The sequence below is a fragment of the Anguilla anguilla genome, chromosome 7 (genome assembly GCF_013347855.1).
Source record: "Anguilla anguilla isolate fAngAng1 chromosome 7, fAngAng1.pri, whole genome shotgun sequence".
Lineage (NCBI taxonomy): Eukaryota > Metazoa > Chordata > Actinopteri > Anguilliformes > Anguillidae > Anguilla > Anguilla anguilla.
In genome coordinates, this window is record NC_049207.1 from 41,812,614 (window position 1) to 41,826,399 (window position 13,786).

A 13,786-nucleotide genomic window follows, 5' to 3' on the forward strand; every position below is an offset into this window, starting at 1 on the left:
CTTAAGACATTAATTGGCTGCTGACTGAAAGGAAACCACAAATATCTGCAGATACTGCAGCCCTCCAGGACTGGACTTTAACACCACTGTAAAAGCCTTCCTCACTAGACCCTTATTGCAGTTACCATGCATGAGTACCCAAAAAAAATCTATCATTTCCTGGAAAAGACTTCCTCTAAAGTACCCAGATTTCCTGGTCACATAGGGCAGACAGACTGTCTCAAATCTCCTGACAAGACGGACTAAAACGCAGGAAGAACAATTAAAAAACAACTGCAGTGCAAAATGCTCACTTTTCAGGTAGGTGGAGGCTGCACATGCCCAAATGAGTGAGCTGCATTGGAAGTGGGCCAGGCATGAATACAATATGCTCATTATCTCTGGTGAATTTCACATATTTGCAAAATCACCTGAATAATGAATGGGTTGTGTTTGATTTTAGGAAATGAACGTGGACATTTTGCACTTTGCTTATCTAAAGTAAGTTGACTTTTTTCTCCCCAGTGGCTTCTGAATTTTTTCAGGACCAAGATGAAAGGGAGTCAATTTGAGGCATGCTCCATATTTTATTTATTTATTTATTTATTTTTTGCTGGAGGTCTGAATATATTTGCTAAAATGAAATGTAATATGCAAGTTTATATTTCGTTAACTGGACACTGTTCTGAGTAATACACCATGACGAACCAAGATGGACAAGCTGCACATCTTATTAGAAAACACATAGCAGAATGTTTACACACTTCCTGCCTTTCTTGAAACAGAAAACCAGGGCAATTAAAACTTGTAGTTTCCAATTATTCAACATTAAAAAGAAAGAATACACAAAATTTTAAAAGTATGCAATCATTTTCTTTTGCAAGCATCATCTGAGGGGATTGAGAGAGGGGCGGCAGAGAGGGAGAGAAAGAGTTCCAATGAAATCGCGGAGAAGAAGACAGAAAGCAGCTTACCTGTTGTACAGGAGTATATCTGGCACCCACACCTGATTGGAAGGAAAGCGTAGGGTCTGTACTCCTGGATAATTGTCAGGATTCCAGCTGAGGTATACATCTGTCCAGTACTAAGTAACATACAGCAGAGAAGAAAAGTGCCAGGGTCATTATAGTGGTACAGCACAACCCCCATCTACTCACATCTCCATGGTCTGTAGACAAACAGGAACCCAGATAGAAGGAACACAATGCAAGTAATAATATTAATAATGATGGATCATATTCATTTTGTGCCTTTTATGTCAGAGCCTCAAAGCTTCTATCTTTCTTCTATCTCCTACCCATCAACCAATGTGCCTCACAGCATTATATGGATGCACAGTGGCTTCATGGGCAATGCAGATCAAAGCCTTCGACAAGACAGGCTCCAGTGGAGGTACACAGACTTTAGTTGGATTTTGAAACATGAAATCGTATACTTTACTAAGATTGGTTATATCTAATGAAAATAATGAAAATAGGAGTTGGATTCATGAAGAGATTAGGTGATTTGTGTAATACGATTTAAAATAATAATTTCTCAGATTATAGAAGATAGATAAATTGATAGAAGATAAATAATCACATTGTAGTGAACATGTATTAAGTTGTGCTATTGTATTATGATGTGGTGCTGTGATGCAGACCCAAAATGAAGCTGTGTGTGCGATATGGTTTTAAATCAAGTTCCACAAACTGAAGTTTGGAAATGTATTATAAAGAATGCTGGATGCTGAATGTGCCCAAATAGTGTATAATACAGAAGGACAGGCTTTGGCATCCATGTATTATCTCTGACACAGAGACAAAGCCTTGATTTTCTTTGGTCTGCATTCTAGTCTGACAACCACAGGAAAAATATTTAATATCTGAATGGAAAATGCACATACTGTAGCTGAAGGAAACTTTACTGCATTAATTGATTAGCACTGTGGCCCTCATGGATTTTTTATTTTTTTATTTTTTTTACAGGTTCTGCTGAGACCAGTCCATTAAACTACAATACAAAATAAAAAACAGGAAGAAGTGTACCTGATTAAATTGATTAATATGAGAACTACCATACATAAGTTGTACAAATTGAAGTACTTTAAACTGACAGATGTGTGTTTGGACAGATGCTCCTACCCATGCTATGGAATGGGTTTGACCACAAAAGACATTATAGATGAGGCAAGCAGTGAAATGAGCAGTGGAATGTACTGTGAGAATGCATGTCAGCTTCACAACAGAGCTTTTACATTTTAACTGCACTTTATCTCCTCTACAAAGAGGGGACCCATTCACTGTGATAAATTCAGTCATTGATTGGTGAACCCCAAAGCCAATCTCGAAGCCCCGCGTGAACAATGCTGTCATATCCAATACGTTGGAGAGATAGCAGTGACCTCGGTGAGCTAGGGGAGCTGGCTGGGATTGAGCAGGATTTCAAGTGAGAGGAATTCAAAAGTCACATCCAATCAGCCTATTTGTCGCCAGAGGAATAAATACCGACATTCAAATGAAACACCAAACGTGTGAAGAGAAATGAAAGTGGCTCTCAGAAAACTTAACAAGGATTTGAACAAGGAATGGGAAAATCAGCAATTCTGCATCCGTGTTTCGATTTTGATCATTGCCGGCACATTCCATTTATATCTATATCTAGTTGGTGTGATGATGTTCTGAATACAATATGTGACTTCCTATGTAAAACCACCAGGTCATACTTGCAGATTACATTACATTACATTACAGGCATTTAGCAGACGCTCTTATCCAGAGCGACTTACACAACTTTTACATAGCATTTTTACATTGTATCCATTTATACAGCAGGATGTATACTGAAGCAATTTCGGTTAAGTACCTTGCTCAAGGGTACAACGGCAGTGTCCTACCCGGGAATCGAACCTGCGACCTTTCGGTTACAAGACCAGTTCCTTACCCACTGTGCTACACTCCGTCCCGTACAGATGATTTGAAAAACAGGACCAGACATCCACTTACCAATTGTAGCCAAACATTTGATATCAGGACCTGGTTCTTCTCATCCTAGGAGGAAAAAAAAATGATAAAGATACAAGACAGACAGAAAAACACTGCCAAGTATTCTCAAGGTTATTTGGATTAGCCTATTAGCATACATATAATACAGATTTACACAGCACTTGATACATTATCATTATGATGATTGGCATCAACGTGTCCCCAGGTGCATATTGTTCACCTCTTACTGTTAACGTCAGTGGTATTAAACTGTTAATGTTGTTTCCATTTCCATTCTAACATGGATAATATGATTTTAATTGACCCTGATGTATTCATGTAAATTCAGCAGCAGTGGGAACAAGGCTATATAATAATCCAGAAAGTCTTCTCTATTTCTCTGAACAAATACTGATGAAGGTTCAACTATATGGAAATGAAAATACACAACTCCCTGCAAAATAATGGAGACACTGAAAGTGGTAAAATAAAATAAATAAAATTCTTCAAAACGAATAAGCACCAAACATATCGGTTCTGAAGGCAATTAGCAATTGATTCAACTTCAGCTTCAGCTTGGCATCCTCTTCAAAAAGTATTCTGATTAATAATTGCTGATGACAGTACAGAAGATGGGAAATATAAAGAAACTAGCACTAGGGCACCAGAGATTGTACATCCAATACAACAACTTAGCTTACACAAGTATGCCAAGTTATTCTAGTAACAAAACATGGAAACTGATATATTCCTAAGACCAATACATTCAATTTGACTGTTGATTAAACAAGGATTAAACATTAGACTAAACATAAAAAGATAAAATTATATTAAATGAGGTAGAAATGTGATGGAAAAAAACCAAAAACATTCAACTGGCCTGCCTGGCTGACAGGTCCTGACCTCAAAAATATTCATAAATATGTTTAAAAAGACATTTCATATGGCTATATCAAAGAATGCGGAGTCTTCCAGATGACTGTAAAGACATTTCAGCCAGAATTGTGTGTACTGCTAATCTGAATTGTTGCCTATGAATTCTCTGAATGAAACTAACTGATCATGTAGAGGACTCGATACACCACAGGTCTGATCCATGTTTAAAGAAAATGTAAAACCAATGAGCAGGCAGGAGGGTCACATCACAGCCCCAGCCACAGAAACAAGGAGAAGAGGGACATTTGCAGGACACACAACCAGATCTGGAGCTGTCCAGTGCTGAAATTCACAGCCAGTCACAATCACAATGCTCCCTCTTTTATTTGTTCATTTATTTATTTTGTAGAGAGAATGAATAATTAAACATCAGCTTTTTGGAAATTAGACTGTTAAGGTCTGGGAGAACTTTATACATTCCTTTGCTTATGTATTTCAACACCGGCACATCGCATCAGAGCCAAATGATAGGGGTGCTGGCCCCTATAGAATAAACAGCACATGAAATGAGGTCTGATGGAAACTGAATGAATGCAGCTTGTTCTCCGTAGATTCAGCCTGTATTATGATTGCTTGTCTGAGGAAGGCATTTAGGGCTGCTCAGAATAACCACGAGAGATGATTCATTCTGTTGACATGATGAATCCCAACAGTCGGTGCGTTCCCTCAATCCTTACTACTGTCAGGCGGTGATGTAATAAGGAGATTCTGTCAAAGGTATTTATTCTTCACAAAGGATGAGTCATCCTCTCCTCCGTCCCATCTATGGCCAGCTGCCCAGTGCCTTCCTGTTGATCCTCTCTCTCTGTACATCGGTAATTATCGCCAAAGCGTTTGAGAATAATATACTCAGCCGCTTCACAGAATCCATTCTTTGTGTTCGCATCATAATGCTCAGTCTTAAGTGACGCTAAGACTGAAGAAATGACGGTGGCTGAAGGATGAGATTGTATCTACGTGTAGGTGGTACAACCCTTTGTGTAAATCCTGGTCATTCTGACTTTCAGAACCAAAAGCATCACAACACATTAAGCCATATGTGTGAGGTAAGTAACAGAAAAGCTATTAGAGACATTTCCAGTGGTTAATAGCAGATTGCTGTGCAATATTCAAGAATGGTTCTGAAGGCACACTGATAGACCCCATAAACCTAAATCGATTCTATTTCCCCTTAACCTTGAATAAAGCACTTAGCACAGGATATGGCCATGTCAGTGTTCAAAATTGAATTACAACCCCCAAATGTTGACAGATCATTTCTCTTTGGATTATACTTAGAACAAGCCAGACCTCTCGTAAAAAGGAATGTGGTAAACAGTAAACACACATGCAATAAACAGCCTTTATACAAATATCCAGGGTCCGCGCTGTTTTCCCTCGTGTGTGACTTATTTTAAATTGAGGGTAAAGCTTTTGTGGAATGAACTTTGGAAATACATTTTAAAAACTCTTGCTAACCTTTCAAGGAGACTGGACAAACTCAGCACTGCGTGACAGAGACTGTCAATATTACCTTCCCAACAGAAGGTCATTGTATCATCACTGTTACTGATCCACAGAGAGAGCTCATTAAGAAATTAGCGATAGCATATTAATCACTGAGCATATGCCTGTTTTAAATCTTCAGTGGTAAAGGGTTGGTGAGTCACTGTCTGGTCCTCCCTGAGACCCAATGACAGGGATAGCCAATCAGAGAGATACTGTATGACATCTTGTCGTGAGGGTGACGTGTGTTCTGTCCCCCATGGTGACATATCCAATTTATTACATTTTATCATACACCTGTTGACTGAGTGGGCTAAATGCATACCAATACTTACATAGTGTAAAATAATATAGTCATAAAAAGGAGTGAGGGTAAGCACCAGATATTATAAAACATCCAATAAACGAGACAAATCTAAGATGTTATCTTATTTTATTATTCACAACATTAAAAATATAATATTATTGGAATAAATAAATATACTCTAAAACATTTAACTTTTTTTACTTACTTTTTTTCCCTTTCTTCTAAACTTATGGAATTATCACCTATGTCATATTTTGTGATGATGAAGGTGGAGGAAGTCAGATACTGTCAACCTAGCTATATCCCTTTTTCCATTAAAGGATTATATCACTACAAATTAATGTGGGTAAGTTATTGTGACAACGCTAATGGAAAACAAGTTCAATCAACCTATGATGTTAGACTAAGGCCTTCTACACACTAACATTAAAACCCATTTTGAAAACCGTTTCAGCCCCATAAAACCATCAAACTGTTGATTTAGAGGCAGCTACATTCAGATTTTATTTAATTGATGAATAACTATGCATCCGTCCACCACGCACATAGCAGGTCGGAGCTAAGCTAGTGTTTTCCATCTGCAGCCATTGAGAGAGCTAACACACTTAGCATGCAGCCTGTAGATATTGTCTAATATGCTTGTACTTGACGCAGAGGGGTGAAACTGACATCAATCTTATCATAGGACACTGGGTAAGAGTCGTAGTATTGCCAAAAAGTCAGAGTACTCCTTTAAATCAGGTATGGTCGTGTACTCCATGCACCTCTTGCTCAAATTTGAACAGCTGTATTGCGGTATCGGGACCAGTGATTAAGTCTTCTACAGACTCATTAGTCAGAGTCATTTAAGTCATTGACAATGCTCTTTGATTCAGAATCCAATATTCCAGTGCTGTACATTTCCAGCGTGACTTCCGGTATGCCAAGAGTGAATAATTTGTCAATGTTGAAGCCATAATAACAGTTCTCTGGTTAATTTAATTACAAACCTCAAGAATAAAAATGGTAAATGGACTGCATTTATATAGCGCTTTTATCCAAAGCGCTTTACAATTGATGCCTCTCATTCGCCAGAGCAGTTAGGGGTTAGGGGTTAGGTGTCTTGCTCAAGGACACTTCGACATGCCCAGGGCGGGGTTTGAACCGGCAACCCTCCGACTGCCAGACAATCGGTCTTACCTCCTGAGCTATGTCGCCCCACATAACTCCATCTAATAGCTTATGGGAATGTGGAGCTTACCCTGTAAGATGAATAGTTCAGTCACAATTAATATCATGTTTGGCTATTACACAGGTTTGCAGTTAATATACTCTATATGGATTGTTAAATATTAAAGTAAATGTTTTCTTTAAGGTGAGTAATTTCACTGATAAAGTCCCTCATAACCTTCAAAATATGAATGCATTTAAAAATTCCCTGCATTTTTTTAAAAATTCCCTCTGCTATCTCTCTGTCTCTCTATCTCCTGGGGACAATTCATCAAATACTATATTTGTAATTAGCCTGATCAAACCCTCCTGCCAAACATGACATATGTATTTACTGTACACCATTACTGACATCTGTAGGTCTATGTGGTGATGGAAGAGCTTCCCTAGTGTTTTAATGTATACCACAGTTATGTTTCATCACTGTCGAGGCATATATGTTGTTTAATTAAACATTGGAAACTTTCAAAAAAGAAGAATACCGTGTACCATGTTCAAGTGTATTGATCTGTAGATCTCTCACTTTTGCCTTTTAACAAATAGTAAAGAAATTCAAGAGCCTGAGACATTTTTTTAATGATTTCCAAAGCCTCAACAATTTCAGATTCATAGTAGTATAATGTGTAATGGAACTAGGCTTGGAACTTAAAAGTCATAGGCTTGATTCCTGTTGTACCCTTGAGCCAGCTCCTTAACCTGCATTGCTTCAGCGTACATCCTGCTGTATAAACAGATGCAATGTAAATGCTATGTAAAAGCTTGCGTAAGTTGCTCTATACGAGAGCATCTAGTAAATGCCCGTAATGTAAAAAGTCGCACCCAAGGAAGGCTTTTCTGCAAACAACTAGACATAAGCCGCAACTATTTTAATCACGTTCTAATTTCAGAATTTATTGTTTCAAACTGTTTTTTCTTGCATTTAGCAGATGCTCATTTCCAGAGTGACAGTTATACAGGTGAATCGTTACTGAAGCTATTCAGGCTAAGTACCTTGCTCAAGAGGACAATGCCGGTGTCCTCCAGGGAATAAACCTCACCGTTGCAAGCCCAGTTCACTAATCATTATGCTACACTGCTGCCCTGCAAAGATTAGTGATGAACCATAAATTAATTGATGGAACTTGACCAATTTGAAGGGATTTCTGACAAAAAAAATAAATGTTTATGAGAAGGCTAGTAGATATTTAGGTTGGTTGATTTCCCTTGAGAGATTTTTTCAGCAACTGACATCCAACAGATTACATGTTTTTGTAATATTTATGCATTTCCCAATGCTTTTGCCCCCACCCCCCACCATGGTCAATTTTGCTTACTTAGAAATAGGGGTCATTCATTGCAGGCCATACAGTGAGTGTATCCTCCTTGGAAATGAACAATGCTGTTTACCTTTCCAAAAGAGCTGCCCATTGTACATTGCAAGCCCTCACTCCTGAATTTATAAGGACTATTTACATTTTTAGAGGGCTTTTTGAATGTGATTAACAACCTCTGATTTAAAATAAATAAGATGAAGGGACCAAGTTTACAAAACAGATGAAATAATGGTATTTTTGGAGGGCATATTAAAATGTAGACGAGACACTTACTTTCTTAATAGTTATATACTTCATCTAACTAACTTGAAGCAGTGCTTTTCAAAAGGATTTAATAACTCTCTCACATCAACCCATTGTGGTTACTTAATTGACTTCTCTCAGTCATTGAAGGATTCAATACTGTGTTTCCTTCACTGAATACAACTGAATGGCCGGTCCCCATGACAAATAATAAATAAACCCAAATAGTCATTTTTATATTTTTTAAGGCAGATGATGCAACCAAACATAACTGACTTCAGCAAGCTCAAAACGGCTTACGTAGCAGCACAAATCGAGCTGGAATGTAGACCAGCTGGGCCTCACGCAAACCCGTCAACCCCATTAAGAGACTGCGAACAGCTGGACCATTACGCCACGCCCGATGCGCATCCCGCGACCCCGCGATCCCGAAGTGTCGCTTCGCGGATATTCCCATCAAAAAGAGGCGGAGCGTGCTGCGCCAGGTGGCGCTCGCTGACCCAGATCCATGGACCCGACCCTGGCCTTCTCTGCGCGCCTCGGGCGCCGGTCTCCGCAGATGGGGCCAGCGCTCACGGGGGGGACGCCAGAGATACGCTCACACCCGCCCCCCCTCCCCCCGCTGGTAACCCGTATCCTTGTCGCTAGAACCACGAGCCACCATCTTTCCCTGGAGCTGCTTTCAGTGCTAATCCGGCTACTCTGCTGATGGCTTTTAGATCATTCCCAGCAGACTCCCAGTGTAATATCAGCCTGGAGGGAATCCATTTAAAGTTATGACAGCCAGCCGCTATGTAGTCAATCTGATCTTTGGAGGTGACATGCTATTGGCGGTCGTACCAGCATTGTATGGACACAATAGAAGAAATGCAGTTGACGAAACATAACAAGAAACATAATGCTTGAAAGGTCATAAGGGTGTGGCATGCATATGGAAATGCTACCCCAAGGCATTCCATCTGGGCCCCACATTTTAGTTGGTTCTACTCGCCCTCCAGCCCTTCTCAAATCAGACACGGCAGGAGCTGGTACAGCTGCCCCGGCCTATGAACTGATTAGGAGGAAGTGATGCGTTCACCGTTTCCCAGCTGTCTGTGGGCTCTGCCTTATCTGGATCAATGGGACCCATCCTCTATACCTGGAAAGAGAGGGGTCTGTACCCTCTACTGTCCAACAAGATGTGTCCAATCAGATGAATGTAATGTAAGGGCAACAGCACATAATATTTCCCAATGCTATATTAAGTATTTTGCAGTGAGCCAAGTAGTAACACAACGGTTTAACACATACTGTAACACTGTCTCTGCAGGAGAAGTCTGCCATGCAAATGCACATTTTTACATAATTGACGTAAATTATATAATTTCATATACAGAACTATTACAATGGCTCTGGGTTCATTTTTGCATTGACGATAGGCATAGAAATACAGTAGAAATTTAGGTTATCGCTACGGTCTTCAATCGAATTTCAATTATTCAGACAAACTTTTAAGTTGTATAAAACACTGTTTGTTACGAGTCAAGTCAAACTTTATTGTCACATCAAGGGAAATTTGGTTGCAGATTTTTTTAAAAACAAAACATACTCAAGATACATTCTTGGCTTGTGTCATGTGATGCTAAGTGCTTAGATGCAAGGCTCACATGTGCACATGTTACATGAGCCTGCTAATTTCTGTACAAAGAAAAGAAACTTTGTACAGTATCTTTTTGTTCTCTGGCCAAGAGCTGACTGACTGACCCCAATGATTTCTGAGGCAATGTTAAAATTGAGCCTGTTCTTAGCGGCTAGGCGTAGGTTCCCGACCCACACCACGATACAGACGGACAAAATAGACTCTTTAGTTGTTCAATAGATTTCATGAAAATAAAATGGAAAATGTTGCTAAGTTGTTCTGCACAAGTCCTAAGCACTATACCCCAAATTTCACCGGAACCTGGGCCCTTTCTGCCTAAACTTCACAACTCTCAACACTAATAGTAACTGCTTGACTAGATTTGCTTGTCTTGTTTGTTTATTCATGCTGTAAAATCTTGTTTTTCAAACCACTAATAGGACTCATTTAAACTGACAGCCAGTTGTTTATTACAGTTAAAACCCTCTATACTGATTCCCTTTAGCCCCTTATTATGACACCCAGTCATTAATTTCATACCATTTTAGGGAGCTTTTAGGATGTTACTCCTAAGCTCTGTCTCAGTTTTATCCTTGTATTTATTTTTTTGCTTTCTTGATTTCGGCCTTTAATTCTTTTTTAATCTCTCTTTTCTTGATTGTGTCACCTCTATTAAAAGCAGCTTTCCTTTGACATATCAGCTCTTTTAATCCTTTGGAGACCCATAGCTTGTTATATGGGAAGACTTTTACTTCGTTAGGAGGAATCAGAGCGTATTTATAGAAAGCAATACAGCAGCTCACTATATCAGTAAGTTCATTTATATCCTTTGTTGAATTAATGAACGCTGACCAGTCTGTGCACTCAAAACAACCTTTTAGGGTTGCGAACTGTCCTCAGTCCAGACCTTGACCTGTTTTTCAATACATTCTCCCACTGCCATACATTCTTATACGTCATTAGGAGATGGACCACATTATGATAAGATTAACTAGAATGAGGTCCCACAACCGATGTGTAGACCCATAGCATAAGTCTAACATTTTGCCATGGCAATGGGACATGACACATACTGATAAAAATTTGGGAGCAGGTCATTTAAAATACAGCTGTTACAATTACCCATTATGATGTTGGGGGAGTCAGGTGAGATAGGCTGCAGCTTTTGTATCATCCTAAAGATATCAGCACCTAATTTGGCATTTGCTCTAGGATGAACATCAACCAATGAAACAAATATTTGTGGAAATTCCCCCGGGAGGTAAAAGGGCCTTAGAGACACAGGCAACAGCTTTCTGTCTGCTAAACAAATTTGCTCTCTTACAGCAATGTTACTGGACCATTTGTGATTTATTTGCTGGCAAACACCTCCCCTCTTTGATTTTCCAATTACCTGACAGTCCCAATCAGGTTGAATTGGAGTCAAAAATCCATTAATATCCAGGGAGGAATCCAAATCCATGTCTGTCACGTTTCAGTCAATGCCATGATGCTGGCATCTCTAAATTCACATAGGTGGATGGCATTTGCTTTCAACTCATCTATTTTATTCCTTAACTGCTGTACATTCGCCAATATCATAGCTGGTAGTGGTATGTACGCAGTTAGCTCATAGTTACTGTGTAATCCTCTGGTGAATGCCACCTCTTCTTCTACGTTTTCTTGCATTGATGTTTCTAGGATTCATTCTGGGTTTCTTTGAGACAAAGAGACGTGCAAATACCTGTTGCTGGTTGCCATATGAGCAACACCCCAAACGCAAGTACAGTATCAGATAGCCATCCTAACACAATGTTTTGCCATTTCATAAACATAAGAAAGGGACATCATGATTTGCAGTATCATTCTCACAAGCCATACTTTCTATTGATTGAGGTCGACCATCTCTGCTGACCCAAACCCAAGTCTCAAGAGCTATGGCACTGAAGGGTTTACTTACCTATCAGCAGCCATCAATTTTACACCTGATTGTGAAAGTTAAGACCTGCTTTTGCCTGGCAGTAGTTCATCAAACTGGTCTGCTTTTCGAAAAATCATGGGTTGAAAGCCAAGATAAATCATCATGATTGTCCATATTGATTTATCTGCTTGCTCTCCTACCAGCTTATTGTAGTCTTGCATCAGATCTCCAAAGAATACATTTGCATTGAAAGCAATTTATCACCCCGATTCATATTTCATGGCAACTAAATAACTTGGCTGGGTGGCATACCCCCCATCCCAATATCACAGCCTGGGTTACACCAAAAGGACCAGGAGCCTGCAACAGCAGGACATAATTGGCGTTATCTTGCCAAAGAAAAAGGGTGGATTTCTTATGTAACTGTAACACTAGTTCCACCCAATGATTGTAGCCCACAGGCTGCCAGTTGTAGTGATTGACAGAAGCATCACTCTTCCAATTAGGACTGGCTCTCCTGTAGTGCTGTGTCGCCCGTTATGTGTGGTTCTACAGTGCAGCTAAATTCCCTGGAAGTGCATACATTTCAATTTATTCAGTAGCAAACTATAATTTTATGTTAATGTGAAAGCAAAAAAAAAGTACTAGACTAATAAAAGAATTATCAAAGTATGAATTATGTGCAGTGAAATTCTCCCACATATATTCCACTTCAAACATCCTGCACATTCAGTAAAGAACAAAGGTATGCAAAACACTGCAAGGTTTAAGCTGGAATCAGCAATAAACAACCACCTTGTAATTCTACAGCCTGCTGAGTCCATGGAGCCTACAGAAAATAATGCATAAAAGATGAAATCTGGGAAGATGCCTATAAGACTAGATCTCTTTTAAAAGAACAGCGCTATTCCTACTGCCTGTGCCTGGATGACAGGTTAGTCATCAGTTCTTCAGCTGTGCTGTGCAGTCATTGCAAAGCTGTTTCAGGCAGCCTGGGTGAGAAGAGGAAAACCACAGCAACTATGTCCATCCCACCAAGGGTGCTGCTTTGTCCAGTTATGCACCATCATTTGGGGCTGCCAGTCATATCCTGGCACAGTTACAAAATGAAAATAAGATGAGAGATTTGAAACGAGACTGTGGAACGTCATGCCCCGAAACTTGAAACCTGGCAACCCTGTACTGTAGCTTTCTGATATTGTAGTTTTTTATATCACATGGAAACAAAAAAATACTGCTTATATATTGGATAGGAACACTGCCTTCCATTCCACTGAACTGCAAACCAGACAAACCAAAAGCTCATTAATAGCCTTTCCTTCTAACTTGTGAATCAACATTTTTTGCCACTGGCTCAGTCAAGAAAGTTGGGGAGTTCAGGAACTTCTGGCTTTCTCACAGAGGTGAAGGGAAGAGTGGCGTGTTACCGCTGTATGCAGCGGAAGACACAAACATCGGGAACACACAGTCCCGTGGCCCCCGCCTGTTCCGATAATCGGGTGGGGGAAAGGTAAGGCATTTCTCCCAGTGCATCATGGGAAAGCACAATCTCAAGTATAGAGAGGAAGGGAAGAGGTGACATAAGCTAAGCTGCTCTGTGCTGACGCCGCGCGACAGCGCAGAACCAACGGCCCGCGAAGCCAGTAAAACGCGTTGAGTTCCGAGGCGGCCATCGGGCCACCGTGCACAGTGGCATACGTAGGGCGTCGCAAACGGCCGATTTACTTGCACACCTCCAGACACTGCCACGTCGCAGTCCATTACAGTCCGGTCTTGCAGCCATCCGCAGATGCTCAGAGAGTAAATGCATGCATGACCGCTTGCTCTTGTGTA

The 13,786-nt window shown here is 40.1% G+C and overlaps 1 protein-coding gene across 1 annotated transcript in view; it reads right to left on the reverse strand.

Moving 5' to 3' along the window:
* Positions 1-13,786, reverse strand: part of LOC118231414 (neuronal acetylcholine receptor subunit alpha-7-like) — a 55,297-nt gene that overhangs the window by 15,687 nt on the left and 25,824 nt on the right. The window contains exons 4-5 of the mRNA XM_035425189.1: positions 2,964-3,008; positions 954-1,063 (exon numbers count right to left, since the gene is read on the reverse strand). Of these exons, the coding sequence (XP_035281080.1) occupies positions 954-1,063; positions 2,964-3,008 (155 nt within the window). The remainder of the gene's footprint in view (positions 1-953; positions 1,064-2,963; positions 3,009-13,786) is intronic.